The sequence below is a fragment of the Poecile atricapillus genome, chromosome W (genome assembly GCF_030490865.1).
Source record: "Poecile atricapillus isolate bPoeAtr1 chromosome W, bPoeAtr1.hap1, whole genome shotgun sequence".
In the NCBI taxonomy this organism is placed as follows: domain Eukaryota; kingdom Metazoa; phylum Chordata; class Aves; order Passeriformes; family Paridae; genus Poecile; species Poecile atricapillus.
Window position 1 is genome coordinate 11,668,646 of NC_081288.1, and position 18,110 is coordinate 11,686,755.

Sequence of the window (18,110 nt, forward strand, 5' to 3'; positions counted from 1 at the left end):
ATAAGACTTTTGGCAGAGGGTTCAATAACAAATGCCATTTGAAAAAAAATGTTTTAAGGTTGCATGTGTGAAGCAACAGGTTAAGGATCTATCCACCTGCAATTTTTCATCTTAGGAATATATGTCAGAACTCAATATAGAAATTATTTTCTACATTTTTCCTATGTCAGAATTTCAGAGAGAGAAGAAATTGAGTTATTTATAGACTTCTCCATAATTATAAATGGGATCCCTATTCAAGGTTAAAAGAAATGGGGAGGAACTATATTGGGAAATGCTTATTAATCATGTTGGATTAGATTTATAGATATGCCTTTCATAGAAGAACATGATACACCAGTCAGTGGCTAAACAGTAGTTTAAATTCTTTTGTCCTAAAGTTATAGTAAAAGTGGCAAATACAAGGTTTTTTACTCAGTCTTTTCCACATTTGCACTACTTTGCTGAGATGTTGTAATGACATTTTTGATGGTGGAAATAAAATATGAACTCTTGTTTTTGATAGTGTGTCTTTCAATTGTGAGTTCTATCAGAAATAAATAAAAGAAAATGTATAACATTTATATGATTGCCTAGTACAGCCACATTTTATTGTGGTTACACAAGGACTAAAACCACTAAACACTGCAGAGAGTCTTTGAACGAAGATTTTTGTTTTAATAAGAAATGGGAAATTGGTATAAGGTCCTGGGAAACATAATATCTTTATTTTTTAGATACATATGTAGGTAGTTGTATAATAATAATAATACATTCAAGTTTTGTGTGGAAAGAAAATTGACAGCTCTGTCCATAATCCTGTATGTGTTTTCTGAACTGTACAGATTTAGCCAGTTGTCATTAACTGTTTTTAACCTTTACAAGTATCAATAGTAAAAAATACTGTACCAACCACATGCTTTGACCAGAAAGCTCTGCGTGCTTTTGTTCTCCCTCATGACAGAAACATGAAGGAAAATGAGCCACAAAGATTTACAAGTGATTCATTGCTTCCATCAAAGCAATATAATTTTAAATTGTACTTTCATTTGTCTTTTCACTGACAGGAGGCATTGTTGATAAGGACCTTCGTCACTACCTCAATCTCCGATTCCAGAAAGGTTCGGTGGACCATGAGCTCCAGCAGATCATAAGAGACAATCTCTACCTCCGCACAGTGCCATGTAAGTAGGGTGCAGATGGACAAACCTGGCATTTTAGTGGCAATAGACCATCTGGGTGAATGCTGCTGAGGCCCTTTGCCATGAATGAAGAGGTGGTCTGTGGATAAAACAGACTTCTTGTTAATAGATTTGTGGTTTGGTTCTAGTCTTCCACATAACTGCTGAGAAATTCAGCTGTGCAATGGTGATGTTTTCAAAGTTGTAATTTCATGAAGTCTGGCTCTAGAATAATAATAATCTTATTTCTTCTGTAGTTTTAGAAAACACAAATTTAAAGAGAAAAACAACAGTTTTCTGGGCTGGTTCAGTGGATATCCATTGGATTTATAAAGCAATAGGACAACAGAAGAAATGTGTATACCAGATTTTATTTGAATGCAACAGGAATGGCAATGAAAGTTTGTAGTGTCTTGCATATGTGTTTGTTGCCACGTAAGCCAATATTCAAAATATTCTGAAATCTCTAAAATAGTTTTCATTGTATTGACAAGATTCAGCTATTTCACCAATAGATATGAAATTAAGCAGAGTCACACAAGCCATGTCCAAATGTCAGGGCCATGCCTTTCAGAACAGATCCACTTGGCTGACAGACAACATATCATTTTACATGGACTGAAGTTCCATTATTCTTCCCTCATAAAATAATTGCTTAGCAGACATAAAAAGGGTCTTCTGGTTTTGGCAAAAAAGGGGTGCACTTTTGAACTTACAGGCTTGACACTGGAATGATAGGCAGAGGGAGGTGTACTGTGCTATTTCTATGGTAGTGGGTGGATGCCCTTTGAAAGCTGAGTTTTGTGAATGGTACTGTATGTTTTTTCTTTCATAATATTAAAGAATGGAGCTTTGAAAAGCTCCTCCTAAAAAAATAAATATAAATGCCTAATTTCTAATGTTCCATTTGCAACTGATCAGAAGGGAAGGTGGAGAAAAACATTTAGAAGTTATTACCTGTATGCAGAAAACAAAAAATGTTATATTTATGTGAGATTTGTGATAAATTAGGTTTGTCTGAAAATGCTGAGAAACATTACAGCTGTATTGGAAATGTAATTACAAAAAAGTTTTGAGACTAAATCTCACTTCCAAGGATGTCTGGGAGCATCATTAGCCTAAGTGTATTCTTATTATTACCCCAGTCCATGCTCATTAGTGCCACAGGTCCAGGTCAAAGAAGAATAAAAATACAACAATATTGCAATTACTGCACACACATCCTGTATGACAGACACCATCTGTCAGTGATATGGGCACAATGAGTATTTTTTGAGGTTGTTTTGTTTTCATTCAAGGCAATAATAAAGTGTTCTCATGCCTCAAGTAAGATACTATAGTCACAGAAGCAAATTTGTCATTCAAAATGCAATACTACAACCACAAAGACTAATTTGGTCTGTAAACAGCACAACCTTTCCTTATTGCTGTGACTTCTCCATCTTCTGTGTCACCTTAGGCTGTTAAATTCTTAGGTCATTATTGTATTATATAATGAGCATATTTGACTAAGTAAAATCTGCAGTTTGAAATATACTGTAGTGTTGTAAATGGCAGGTGCTGATTTGCTGGGTAACCTGGTGTGTTCTTATATTCTTGAAGAGTGGAGGACTCTTTTCAGTAGTAGAGGTAGCGATAAAACCCAACAAAAACAAACAAACAAAAATACCCCAACCAAACAAAACAAAAACAAAACAACACAAAAAATCCCCCATAGTGCTTAATTGGTATATTTTTTTCGAAATGTTATTGAAAATTCTATGAAAGTAATCCTTCTTAAAAGTGAGTATTAAAAAAAAATGAAATGTTCAAATGCAGATAGGATGATTTATGGTTAGCTAAAGGATTTTTCATAATCAGTCAAATAAGAAGAACACCATCACATAGTTTTCAACCCAAATTTTCTCTAAATCATAATTGTGGCGAATCTTTTTTTAATGCAATTTTACTCTGTCCCTAGAATTTATTCCTAGGAGGGAAAATGTTCTCACCTGATTGTTTATTTTCATATAACTTAACTAATTTTTGAATTACAAACTTACCTTTCAATAACACTGGTATTCAAAATCTTCTGCTCTGGGCAGTATTTTGTTTTTAAGCTCTGTACATAATCTAAGAGTACTGGTTGGTTGTCCTAACACTGTCCTTAGTATACAGTGGTAATGTTTACCTGACTGTACCACTGCCCACAAGTTCACTTCATGAATGCACCTAACCATGAGCTTATTACAGATATTGCAACAGATGCCAACATGGCAAAAGCAGCACCCATATTTTTCAAATTCTTGTGCAGAAAAGTAGAGAGGGAAACCCAGCTGTAGGCAGCATTGACTTAATTTCCAATGACAAGGTTGTAACACGAAGAGGAAAAAAAAAAGAAAAATATGTGACAACAAAATTTCATCTACAATCTTTGCTGTTACAGAGGCATGATTGCCAGTAAAACCATAAGAGGGTTTGTAGAGTTTTTACCTTGGGTTTTTCTGTTCACACTGGAAGCACTGGCCCCAGCAGTGGAGTGGGCATGAACATGGGTTTCTCAGCCTTCTAGATTAGATTAAGTCATCTTTCACTTGCATTTATGAGTGAGTATTCTCTGTGAAACCAGGAAGCAGAGAACGAATCCATAGCTGTTTTAAATCAGGATAAGCTAGCTCAAGTTAGACAACTGAACTAGTATTTACTAGAAACTGGGTAAGGTTTAGCCTTGGACTCAACCCTGGCAGTGTTAAAAGCTAGGCTGGATAAGTCTTTAAACAACCAGCTCTAGGGGCAGGTGTCCCAGCCCATTGTGAGGGGATTTTGGGACTTGATGATCTTCCAATCCCATACCATCCAATAACTCAGTGATTCTAGGTAAGACTTTGAATTGTCTATTATACAAGTGTACATCCCTGTGTACACCAAAGAGTAGATGGGCCAGAATCACATGATGTGAGGATAATGGGTCAATTCTCCCCTCAGAAATTGTATCCCCTGGGAATGGGATGAATTGGTTGGGTTCGTGATCCTTACATTTCTCTATTTTTGCTAGTGCAGTGCCCCTTTCTACTAAATTAGAAATGACCGTGTAACCCTGAGAGTCAAATGCTGCCTTCCACAAGGGTTGCAGTTCTCAGTGCATATGAAATTGATTTTCCCAGCATTGCCAGCAGGAATGATATGCATACATCCCAGGGTGAGATGTACAATGGTATTTGCAGCAGTCAGGATGCAGACATTAACAAGGCAGTTTTCGGGGAAAGAAAAGTTCCTCATTTTCCACTTTCAGAAGACCTAGCTAAAGTCTGTGTCCTGCATTTTCTTCCCCTTTTCCTGTTGTGTAGAATTTTAGCACTTTTCATATCCTAAACTTACTCCTGAAGATATTTAGGAGCACTATTGTGGTTGTCCTGCAATACAGAAAAGCAGGGAGAGAAGCTCATTGATATCTTCTGGGATATAACCTCATACTGACAGTAGCTCAGATGAACTGGTCTTTCCTGCTGCACCATAGGAGGATGCAGCCCATGAATGCTTTCTGAACAGTGAAAATGGGGGAAAATAGCTTTAAAAACATTATGGGGATGAAGAAGCTTCCCTCCTAGTCTTTGAGTTGACAAAAAAAAAAAAAGGAATGATGTAAGAATGGAGAGGTTTGGAGCCTTACAGCACTGGATATTTCAGTATTACCATTAGCACAGAAATTGAAGGGAGGATGTTTTATTTAAGACATTTATCAGCAGCATAGGAAAAAAAATTAATTTTGTGACTGAGCCATATGCTGTATGTGAGTGACTAGGGGCAAAAAATGGAATCATTATGAGCAGCTGTTTCCCACATACCAAATCATGATAACAGATCCTCCTTTTTGTCACTTCCCTGTTGATGCCATGGGTGCTTTGTGTTAGGTGAATATAATTAACACTGCATTGCAAATATCACACCTATGAACACTTAATAAGTCACATAAGTCACTTCTGCTGTGACTTATTTTTTTCCATCTTCTGTGAATATTTAGATTTAGGTCATTTTGAGTCAATATAAATTAGAGCCTCATTTTCAAATATAGTTCTGTTGTATTGCATTTTAATATAGTCTGGTCTATATATAAATTTAACCCACGTGCTGCAATATTGTCTATGTACTGTTGAAATGTTATATCTTGCAGCATGCTTATGTTTGTTGTCTGGTCCTCTTCCCAGAAGAAAATGTACATGGAGTGATACATTTTCTGGGTGTTGGTTTATTTATCATATATAGTAAAAGTAGAGCAATTAGCTTATATTTTGGTGATACTAAAGTCAATAAAATATGTTTATACTTGAGGCTGCAGGGGAATTTACACTTTCAGACCTGAAGAAATCTCCATCTGCAAAACAGTGCAAAACAAACAAGGTCTTTCCCACTGTCAGAGAACTGTCATAGATTGGCAAACCTTAGTCATTTATAGTCTACTTTGTGGATACCCATCAGAAATAAAGAACTTCTGGGAGTCTGTAAGACTTTCCCAATGATAGGTGACTCATAGTTTGTGTTTCTTCTAAAACCTTTTATTTTGGTCACAATAATTGGTAAATACTGAATTAAATCCATATTACATGCTTAGGTTTTCATATGAGGTTTCTAATTTCGAAGCTGAGAAAAGAGTTGCAGAATTCAAGTGAGCAATAACTCTGTACTTGTTGAGGGTAGCCCAAACTCAGAAGCTCCCTGTGCATTGTTCTGCTGCTCTGGATAAGGTTGTGAGGTATACCTGACTAATCCATATTTGAACAAATATGAAGCCTTTCAATTTTTTTTTGAAAAATACTTTTTTTCTTCTAAAAAGTATATAGCCAAGAAAATTCAAAGGGAAATGTGTGAACACATTGATGAGACTTTCTCCAATGGTATATTTTTCCTTACAAATTTGTTCATGTCAAAAGTATCTTACAAGAGGTACTGTCAGTGAAAGAGCCGCCAGTTTGGCGTCATATGGAGCTATTGGTAGGATAAAATAACCTGTACTTAGCATACCATGCTGCCAAGAAATGTCTGCATCACTGGGAATAACATTACCTTACTTCAGTGACTTCTTTATTCTTCCATTGTTAGCTATTGCTTAGACTGTGATGGCTCAGAACAGAGCAATGCAGAGCTCTTTAAAAATGTTTTTGTTGTTATGTATCTCATGGACCACACCTCCAAAGTGTACTTAAAGTGAAATCATTGGCATCTTGAGTAAAATCAGGTAAATATGTGAAATGAGAGCCGCACTGTGCTGGTTGCAGTATCTTAGAAATTTACTTAGAAAGTATCTTAGAAATTTAAGAATTACAAATATGATGAACAAAGCTTGCAACATTGAATGTAAGCATTCCTATGATTTCTGAAGCATTTTTTATTTCTTACATGATCTTTCCAAATTGCCTTTTGATGCTACAAGATTTTAAAATATATCCTCTAGATAAATTTAGCCTCCATCTTCAGTCAAATAGGTTAAAAATTGATTTTTTTCTTAAGGTAAGCTGAGCTGCTCTAAATATCTGTGTTTTCTCTCAGTCTAGAGAAAATAAGCTGTCAGAGACAGTGGATACCAATCTTTACTTGGTGATTTTTAACTGAAGAAAAACTGAACAGTGAGCATGGAACACCAGCAGCTGTCCTTAGAAATCCAGAATAACAACAACAACAAAAAAATTAAAATAAAATAATTGTGTAAAAGAATCAATAGTCTTAATTGAATGACAAATTAAACTACTAAATCTATATCTGCATCATTGTATAAAAAGGTCCAATATCAATTTTGGGAAGATGTGCTTCTTTTGTTATTTTCTGTCTTCTGGGGCTTTCAGCTACAGCCATACAAAAGCAAATGTGTGGTAGTGATGATGGGCATCCTCATGAATAGATCATCTGGTGCATACTGAGAAATTTATGTGAATTGGTAAACACTTGGCCAAGTTCACCAAATAACCAGTTTCTCATGTTTATGTCTCTGAAGTGCACCTGCAGTTCAGGAGCCTCCTCAGACCCGCTGCACCCCAGGTCCTTCTTGGGTTGTTTAGACACTGCTCTGTGCCACCACTCCCTTCATTTAAAAAGGTCAATAATTACATTAATGAGACTATACAAAATTAGATCTTTTCTCAAGATTTAAGGTTTTCCCACCTGCACAGAAGAAGGCACACCTTTCTGCATATTTTCTGTGTCTTAAAAAAAAAAAATAATTTCAACCTTCTGTGCATAATAAGCCCAGGTCAATGGACAAGTGTCTCTAGTGGCACCATGTTTTAGATTCACAAGTACCCTGACTAGAATAAATCCCTTTGAGAAGAAAAACCATCAGAGAATAAAGATTACATAGGTGCTGTAACACCTGAAGAGATGCTTAAGACCTAAGAGTGAATAAAACTTTGGTTTCAGCAACAGGGGTGAGATTAATTTGTAATTCGCTGGCTAAAAAACTGTTATGAGGAAACTCCTTTTCTGCATTTCCTTTTATTTTCATGTATCCTGAGGATTCTGCTGTCCTGTTTTGACCCATGACAGTTTGTCAAAACTTTTTATTTCTCCTTTATCTCCAGGTTTTGATTCTACCTAATGCATTTTTCTTTTTCTAACGTATTACCGTTATTAACACATCAACCTCTTGACTAGCTATCAATCTATTTTGGATTATTCAAATAATTCTGTCAAATTTATTCCATTGAATCTGAATAGAGAAACTTTCTTACTGTGGAGATGGCAGAAATATATTTTGATTGGAAAAGAAATAATTAGAATAATGCAGAGGTTCCAGACCTCTGTATTTCAAATGAATGTAGGGATCTGGATTTAAATGCAGAGCAGTGTTGTAATTTTGGCTTTTAAATTCTTGTCTTTGAATTTTAAAAGCTTGCATGGACTTATATTATAGGGTCTAGAAAACACTATCCTTTTCAGTTAAGAGACCAAATTTTTTACCACTAAATTTCACAATAAATTACGTTTGCTAGTATTTTATCAATGCATCATTGTTGAAACTAATCAATAATACCTGTTATACATTGCTAAGATATTTTCACATTGCTCACAAAAATAGTGGATCATTTTTTATGTAGGAAAACATGAAATTTTTCTCAAGGATGCTGAAGGTCAGACTCCACATGTGTTGTAGTGGCCTTTAGCTTGTGACAAAATGTACACCAGCACTCAGTTTAACTCATCTGTAATTTCTGAGTCCCATTTTTGATTTTGACTGGTTATTGAGCTTTCTTTTTCAACTTGGTACTGCTATGTTTTCTTCAACTCTTGTTGGTATTGACTTGAGTAGATGCTTGACCAGTTATTTCATCTGACATTTGTTAATATAGAGAAACTTAGAAACATTTGTTTTGTTTTGGTTTGGTTTGGTTTGGTTTAGAGCTTTAAATCAAAGTTTAAAAATCAGTTTTCGTACAAAAACTGATGCTTTTTTTCTCCAGAAGAATCTGTGGAGCCGTTCCTGATCACAGGTGTGTCAGAAATCTTGCAGTAAAGTTCTGCCCTGTTATGATTCATTTATTTCACAGAACACTTCATTTAATTGGGAAATGCATGTTGCGTTGTACTCCTTCTTGAAGAGCTCTTAGAACCCAGAGAGCAGGCTGTTGTTTAATTACCTTTAATTCATTGGGAATTGTATGCTATGGGGGCACTCAAAATGGTGATTTGGCAAGATTTCCTTTCTTACGAAAAAGTAGAAGTCACTTTTATATACAATATCCTCATAGTAGCAGCATCTATAAAAAAATTCTCTTGTTCCCTTAGAGATGTCCTGCTTTGACTTTCACTAAAATGCTGAGTGGTTCTGAGCCTCTGCACGCTGTTGGCTCCATATTTCTAATCCCTGTCTGAGTCCCTGCTCAGAAAGCTCATGGTTTGGTGTCTGACTCTGAGCCTGCCGTAACTGGTCAGGGACAGGAAGCTTGTGACTTCAGGCTGTCGGTTTTACACAGGTTAAAGAAGCTGGCTTTAACCAAAGTTGATGCTTAGAGCATGGACCTTTGTAACTTTAGTCCATACAACAAGAAAGGCACATTGCCAAATATACTTCAAGGTTTATGTCCTCTAGATAAGCTAGTGCAGCTACCTTCTCAAGAATAGGATAAAAATCAGGCTGGTTTCATATTTCTCTCTTTCTCTCTTCTGAGTCCCGTGAGGACATGGTGAAAGATACAGCTGAGTAGTGAGTCATTCTACTGTTCAGGGTTTCATTCAAGGAATATGTGAAATGTAAAGTTCCCCATCAATTACCAAGACAAAGATTATTCCCCCTTGCATATCATGTATAATGAGGTTAACTGTCATATATATTATCTAATCTTCAGCTTATCTTTGTGTACTTCAAAAATAATTATTATTTCCTATAAAGCTTCAAAACTTGCCGTGAGATCATCAGTCATTTCTATCTACAATGCAAACACATCTGTACTTGTATTAAGAGTCGGGCACCAACAAACTATTATTTAAATGCACAATTAAAATTGCACTGACTCAGAAACATGGCACTTGGAGCCAGAAACAATTTTATACTCTGGACTGTAAACTGTCAGAGAATAGTTGTTGTTCTGTTTTTGTACTTTATAATGCAATGTCCTGGAAGAAAGTGATGAATTTTGGAGAAAATCCTTCCTTTCATCATCTTCACAAAAAGAGAGCATCTAATTACTCCTTTCCTGTCATTATCCTCAATTTGTATCTCTCAGCTCTGGTATGTCTAGTGGTTTTTTTCAGAGAGTTTTAATTTTCAGAATCTTCTGAGTAAGATAAAAGGTTATTTCTGTCCTGGAACAGAACTGTTCAGTCTGAACTGAAAAAAATCCCCAAGACATCGGAAGGATTTAGTGGGACCTTGCTTCCACTAGCTTATGCATTTAAAAACCATATTAGAAGCTCACATGGCAGTGTGTTTCTACAAGCATTTTTCCCTACACACTTGAGGGAAGTAACCAGGCTCTAAGTATAAAAAAAATACTATTTCTGTTAAGTTGTTCCTACTTTATTGAAATTATTTTAAAATTCTGAAAAAGCAGTAAAGTCTAAAAAAAAGAGGCAGCTTCTGCAAGATCCAATTATATTGTCTCTCTTTGTCCATCTTTATGAAGTGTGGAAGATTTGAGCAACAATAATAAACATGAGAAAATATTAGTTCTTGTATAATCCTCCATTAGCATCATAAAAGAGAATTCTGAATAAAGATTAAAGGTTTATTTTTTAAAAAGAAAAAGGCTTCCGATTTAAGTTCTCTCTTCTATGAAACAAGGAAGCTTGAAAGATGAACATAAAGGAAAATGGAAAAGCAAAGCAGAAGGGTTTGTTCAGCAAGGGAAAGTGACAGAATCTGCACAACGGATGGGGCAACCTTGGATGTACAGACAGACTGGGGAACGAGATGATGGACAGCAGTGCCACAGAAAGGACCTAGGGTCCTGGTTGATGCAAAGTGAAACGTGAGTCAGCTCATTAGTCACTGCACCCTTCTAATGGTGATTTTTACTGAGTTTAGAACACGGAGGGTTGCTGAGGGTGTGTGTTTAACTGCATTATGGCCAGAGGCCAGATCATGCTCTCATAGGAAGGCAAAAGCTTTCCTGACTTGGGTGAGAGCTTCCTGAGGATCACAGCATTGTTGCCATTGTTAGCAACACAATATGTCATAGACTGCAAAGAGCAGTAACAAGTTGTGGTTTTTTTCTGCTTTGGAAATGTCTGTGCTCATAACCTGTTACCAAAGACTAGGCAGAAGTTTTAAACATTTTGAAAGGATAATGATGGATTTGGAGAGACAGTAAGCTCTGACCAAAAAATGCACCTTCTGTGCTCCTATGGAGTGACACCTCACAGGTCTCAGGTACATGACACAGTATCAGACAATGAGGCAATCATCTGTGAAGCCTTTTGGGTGGTGGAGGGAATAGCAAAGGTAGCTGTAGAAGGTGCATTTATAAACATTTGTGTGATAAATTAAATACTTTCTACAGTTTCCTGACTTTTGTTAATACTCAGTCTGAAACTAGATAATTGTTTTAGACTTAAGGTCATCTTAAATTCAGTTAAAAATATACTTGAAGTTGGAAAGAAAAGGCTTTGTATTTCATTTATTGGAGTTTTTCTGATGTGATTACTATTTATTTACCCATTTGTGCTCTGACCAGTCTTAAAGGAAGGAAACTATCACCTGAGCTTGGCTTAAACAGTGAAAACAAGCTGTAAGTCACTTGAGGGATGATTTTAACCCACTGGGTAAGAACATAAGGAAAATTATGTAGGAAATGTACAGAGGAACAGTCATAACTTGGAGCACAATTTTTACTGTTCAAGTGAAATATCATCATGAACTTTCATTGAGTTGAAGTGAGAATTAATTTCATTCTCTATGTCTCCTGTAGAGTTTTGCTAAATTATTTCAGGCCTTAGCTTTCTGCAGGTTGGAAAATAATGCATCTCTTCCCCAGATAATACAGTGAGGTTTATAGCAGCTTAATTTTCTTTCATTGTATGAGTCCATGTAGGACTTATAAAGATGTGATCTGCACAACACTAACAATCCTTCAAAGCTAAAGCTTGAACAAATTGATGTCTTTAGGTCCATTAAACTCAAGCACAAAGCACATCACGTTCATGGACAGAAGGATTAATAAAGGTGTAGTAGTACACAGAAATAAAAAAAACCAGTGAATAATTACGGAAACAAGACTCAATCTGATTGTTCCAGAAGTCATTCACAGGAGGCTCTTTAGTGCTCTGGCACTGCATTCTTCCACTCCACTTTTATTCTGATGCAGATCATGTCACAAGATAGAAAATATCTTTTCTTCCTCTTATGTGGTCCAGCAGAGGTGTTTTAAACGGGTTCACAGCAACTGCTTCTAATTTAGTGTTGTATCAGTGCAAAAAGAGAAGGGATTTTAGTGAGAGAGAGGAACATGTAAAATGTTGATCTGTTTCTTTGGGTCAGACCATGTGTGTACCTCACTGTGCAGAGCTGCTGTGTTCCCCGTGGCTGTGTTCTGTCCCTGTTCAGACAGTATTGTGCAGTGCTGCAGCATGTGACAGAGGAATCTGTCCCCATGCAACACTCCACAGGGTGCTGGAGTCTCCCTTCATACCCCAAAGAGACATCAGAGAAAATGTGGAATACGAGTTCCTTGGCCAGTATGGAGTGTCTTCATTAACAGTGCACAGTCCTAGAGCATTTCAAGGTGATGGCTGTGTCTGTGCCAGAAAAACACAGACGGAGATGAATGGAAAATAGTGAAGCTCTAGGCTGCTGGGAAGGGATTTCTTTCCCTTCACCTCCACTTTTAAAAACATGATGTAGTTAAATGTTCCATTTGTTTGTCTCCACTACTCCATACATCTCCTACAAAAGTTACTTCCAAGCTTATTTATCAGTGACGTGTGCTTCCAAGTTTATATCTGAATGATATAGCCCAGTTTTCACTTCTGGAAGTTGAAGAACTACAGCAACTTGGCAAATATTATTCTGCAGTATTATATCAGGGCAATATTTTATATATGTCTCTTAGCACAGATTTTTTGAAGGGATTTTGGGAGTTTGGATGTTTTGGTTTTGTTTTTGTTTGTTCAGTTGTTTGGGGTTTTGCTGTTGTGGTTGTCTATTTTGGTATGGTTTGTTGGTTTTGTTTGGGTTTTTTTGTTGTGAGGGTTTTTTGTTTTGTTTTGTTTTTTCTTTTGTTCTTTTTGTTCATGTTGTATGTAGCATTATTTATAATATTAGGAGCCAGAGTTTTGGTTTTATTCTCATTGTCCTTGTTAGATTTGGGATTCTGGCCTGCTGCTGTTAAATCTGGGCAATATACTGCTCCTTCTGTGTCACTAAAAAGCTTTAGCAGAAGAAACCAGTCACAGCCCTAAAGTGTGGAAGAGACTAGCAGTAAAGAGTTCACCCTCACCTTCCTCTCACCCTCTAGCTCCTCAATAAATTCTGCAGCAGGGGAGAGACGAGTACTGATAATCAGTCTGCTCTCACCTCATGGGTTCCCTCATCAAGGCCAAAATTATGTGAGCATCACCTGCCTGTTCCTTCTCTGCAGGCACCAGTACCACTCTGCTGGGAGTTTCAGCTTGTTTGCTGTCCACAGAGGTGAGGATTTGGTTGTCTAAATGTCACTGTATCCAGTAATGCTGCAGTAATACTGTTGATTTGGTATCCTCCTATCATGTATTGTTCATGGCTAACACCTGAATGATGGGCCAGGATCCTGTAAGATACTTCAGATGAGTAATGCCAGGAAAGTGAAAATCATTATTAGAGCAGTTTGGTGATTTGAGGAAGCAGACTATTTTACATGAATGCAAAGTAAAGGGTTTGCAATCAGATAAACCCCTTCTTAACTTCTTAATATTCTTTTCTGTTTCATCTGGTTTGTTTGGTGGGTTTTTTTCTGCTAAATTGTATTATTCAAATGAAAATTCAGTGCCTGACAACTAAAGCATGCCTAACAATTATATTTCTTTTCTAAAAAGGCTGAATTTTCTATTTATCCCCTGGTGCTTCAATCTATGAAAATGTTATATTAATTATGATACATGCTGTTCCCTGTTGATAGTGCCTGGAGTTATGCAGTTGTTGTATTCCTGCACATTGAGACAATGCAATGTCTGCATGGGTTGCAGATGTGAAGGGATCCATACATCCTTGCTGGGCCACACACAGCACCTTGCAAGATCAAGGTTTAAAGTGTAGTGTTCACAGGGACTTTGGTGGAACAGGGGTCAAAAGCTGTGCCTTGCTGATGTAACAGCTGAATTAGATGTGCAGGTAGAGCTCTTCTCATCCTCTTCTGCAACTTATTCTGTACAATGAATTTTAAGTTACTACTCTTGAGTTTCCAGTAGTCTGAATATATCAGGAACAATTTCTCTGCTGATGTCAATCAGTATAACTTCATTATTGTGGTGGATTTTCAGAAATGAGCATCGTTTCAGGCTTTAACCTTGTTATGATAGCCAGGAAGCATCAAGTTCCTTTTCTGAATGATTATTCTGCCCCAGCAGAGTAATCCAGCATCCAGTTCTCTGGATGTTACTGGTGTAGATTGGCACATCTTTATTCAATGTTGAGCTAAATATGTTCCTGAAATATCAAAATAATTAAAGTTTTGTAGCATTTTTCTGAAGAGACTTGTAAATTGTTTTGTTCTTTTCAATTACAAAAGAAATTAACTAAAAGTTTAAGCATAGATCTGTAAAAAGTTGCAAATCTGAAAAGCAGGAGCAGCTTTATTGTTTTCTTTAAATAATGTACTGTTATTATGATTGTCATAGTTTAAAAACAAACAAAAAAAGCCCAAAACCCAGTGCTCACCCCGATGTTTAAATTAAGAGAACTGTATTAGTTCATTTTTATGGTTTTGAAATAATTCACTTTGCAGGCTAATTTTGCAGCATGGTGGAGATTGTCATGATTTCTGCCTAGGAAGGGATACCTTTGCCAAGGTTGTTTCTGTTGCTTCTCCTTATTTATTTCTTTGGCCTTTACCTCTGAGAATAAATGTCATGTTGTGGCTTAAGCACTATAATAAGCAATAGCATGCCTGAGTGCCGCTGGAATTGAGGATGTACCTATTCTTACCTTTGCAAAACCGGTGCAGGCTTCACAGCTAAACCCAGGTGCTCTGATCACAATTAAAGGCAATTTGGAAAATGAAATTCTGTGTGGTCTCGTTTCATAAACAGTATTTTGATGGGGCTGTTTTAGTCCACATGTGTTTCTGAAAACAGAAGTGGAGCAGTGAGACCCTGGGCCAGCCCTGTTCACATAGGAAAGATGTTTCTATTTCCTCCAAAGGAAGAACAGCAGATACTGGAGAAAGACAGTAGTTTTTTTATGCTGGTTTTTGCTGGGTTTTTTGGGTTTTTTTAATGCTTGTTCATGCTGGTTTTCTGCATAAGGACTAAGAATGTGTGAGATGAGGCTGCACAGTGATCATGGGTTCAGAGACAGCAGCAGGGAAGATGGAAAAGGAGAGCACTTGGTTCTCTAAGGAAAATCAAAATAAGAGGTTATGTTTTTTACTAGACTGAAGGAGAAAAGCTGTGGGGAAAGTAATGTGTGACAGAATTATTAAAGATTTCATTATAAGAGAAATAAGAAAGAACATGAATTAAGACAAAACTATGACATTTTCCTAATTTTTAGTGCTGTGGTTTATAAGTGTAGTAATTTTCTTCTGTCGTAAGTTACAGTGTAGATATAGTCGCAAACCACTTATATTTTTTTTTTTTCCTCACAGGAAATTATAACATTTTAAGGGTGATTTTTAAAAAATTAGACTTTTTACTTACTTTGCTTCTGTTTATTTTTATCCTACCTTTTCTGCTAAACAGTATATGGGAAAAAAAATGAAGTTTTCAATCTCCCTTTAATGTGAAATAACTACAGCTCTCAGTAAATGTGAAGACTGAAGCAATTTCTTTATGGAAAGCCCAGTATTGCTTTAAATATTAAAAGAAAAAATTTAGTTGTCATGCTCAGAGAGACTTTCTTCCCATAAATTTACACTTTTTCAAATTGTTAATTAATTTTATGCAATCATTTGGATTTTGCTGGAGGGAAGAAAAATAATAAAATAGGTGTTGGCAGTTTCAGCTAGAAACCTTGAGTGAGACAGAAAACAAAGATAAATAAAGATTCTGAAACAGCAAGAGCTTGCTAGGAGCATATCTAGCCCAGTGTTCATAAAATTGAGATTATATTTATTTACAGCAGTTCTGTCAAGCTTATGTGAGTCATGAAATAATAACATATGAGAGAAATAGTTCCTGATCTTTGTGCCAAGCAGGTGTTTAGGTATCAACTGGAAAAGTCAGTAGCATTCTTTAAAAAATACAGAGAAGCTATGTCAAAGGAGAAGGAAAAAGAAATTAATTTTTTTGCTGTCAGCTGATGTGAATTATGCTCTTTTAATCCCAGACATTTCTCCAGGGTTTCTCTTAAACTCAGAAGCATTTGAGATGCATGATGAGTCCTGGGGTAGCTCAGAAATGCATTGCACTGATATCCTTTTTAATGTGAGAGATGTTTTTGTCTAAATGATAGTGTGAACTGAGCATTCAAGGAGTTTTATCCAAGCAGCAGTACTAGACAGTGTTCCTTACCAAAAAATGCCCATGAATTTACAATCAGAGATGCTCAGACATATCCTGGTTCTGTATGGCTCTCATGAGGAACCAGGAATGACTCCAGACTCCTCAGGAGGGAAAGAAGTGGGATATAGGAGATGCTCCTGATGAGAAATTAGATGGTTTTGACCAAATTGTTGCAGTAAAGAAGACTGCTGCTACAAAGCAAACAAAAAAGGTTTTATATTTAGTTTCTTTTATCTTTAGAGGCTTAAAACTTTCTAGATTGGGTAAATATTTATGACAAAATTAATGTTGAATCTTAATCATTCATTGGCATTTACCTTTGGTTCTAATATATGTGTCTCTATTTTTATTGACTCAAGATATTAGCATTTGAGCAAAATAAGAATGTACATGTGAATGAATAGCTTCTTGGTTTTCTTTTGGGATTTTTTTTTTGTTTGGGGTTTTTTATTATTATTTTTTATTTTTATTCAATGAGTTTTTTTAGTCTCACCTTTACAAGTTCTAACCAGGAGTTGGAACAGCTTCTTTTTATTGACATGTCAGAAGACCCAATATAAGAATGTTCTTGAAAAAGTATTTTGTGTTCATTTTAGTCACAGAATGACTGATGTACCAAGGGTGTGCAAACTAATGAATAGTGAAATGATTTAAACACGTTTAATTTAATTTAGTTTAATTTGAACACAAATAAGTGATCATGAGAGTGGTGGTTTCTGTTACTGGCAAAATGCAAGCATCAGTTTAGTGCAAGAAAGGCAAAGTAGGGGCAAATGGAAATATGCTGATTTCAAATGCCAAAAATGAAACACGAATTTGACCAAGAATTTTATGCTGAATCTAGAGATACATGCTGTAGAAAATCAAGGCCACCCTGTAATTAGAAGGGAAAGTTATTTAGGGTTCAAAAGTATTTGCTTTCATTTTAGCATGCCTCTTTCTTCCTGTGCAAACTTAATAAAGTCACTAAACTTTTGCTGCAAAATCATTTTTTTCATATACAAACTAAGAGAAATAACAGTCTTTGTAGGTCTCTTGTGAATGAAGATTAATAAAGACTCTTTAAATAATTTCGTATTACCAAATGTAGTGTGAAATGGAACATACTATCAAGTAAAATGTATTTAGTTAGTATTATCAAAATCAAAATCTAAAAAATTACTCAGATCTGAAAAAAAAAGCATCTCCAGGTAGACTTCATATAATGACAGATTTCAACACCCAGTTGTTTCAGGTTTTGTTTCTGCCCTCTTTCTATAATAATTTCTTGGTGTGTGTTTTAGTGTAAGTCACAATACATATGCACTATAATCCTTGAGCAGGGTGTTTTTGTTAAACACTAAATTTGTAAGACTCCATAATATTGTGAGAGGACAGGGTTTTTTTTTATTCTTTTTGAATTAAAAACATGACTTTTACTTTAATGGTTATGGCTAATAAACGTACGATTTCATATCTTTCAAGAGGAAGAACATTTATTGAGAAAAATGCTAAAACATTCTTTATATGAGTAATTTCTTAAGCTTAATGGTACTCTAATGCCATGAAGAGAGCTTTGGGGAGGAGGTATTTCAGGCTTATATTAGGTAGTTGATTTTGATTATTTTCATAGAAGGATGGTGAAAAAAGAGATAAGGAGTAAAAAAAATATCAAAAATTTCAGACTCACTATCAATACAGATATAAGTCCATGAATAATCCATAGTTCAATATTAGTTTTGGCTTATAGAGGTTCACTGAGATGGAAGTTCTGCCATACATTTGACCAAGATCTAGTTCCTATCTCTTACTCAATTCTGACATAAAGATTTGAATTAAATTTGGTGATTGTAAGTTTATTACAGGCCTTAG

The 18,110-nt window shown here is 35.9% G+C and overlaps 1 protein-coding gene across 2 annotated transcripts in view; it reads left to right on the forward strand.

The window, feature by feature from the left end:
- Positions 1–18,110, forward strand: part of LOC131591889 (membrane-associated guanylate kinase, WW and PDZ domain-containing protein 2) — a 706,821-nt gene that overhangs the window by 210,394 nt on the left and 478,317 nt on the right. For both annotated transcript variants that reach the window (XM_058862997.1, XM_058862998.1), the window contains exon 2: positions 1,047–1,163. In XM_058862997.1, coding sequence (XP_058718980.1) covers positions 1,047–1,163 — 117 coding nt within the window. The remainder of the gene's footprint in view (positions 1–1,046; positions 1,164–18,110) is intronic.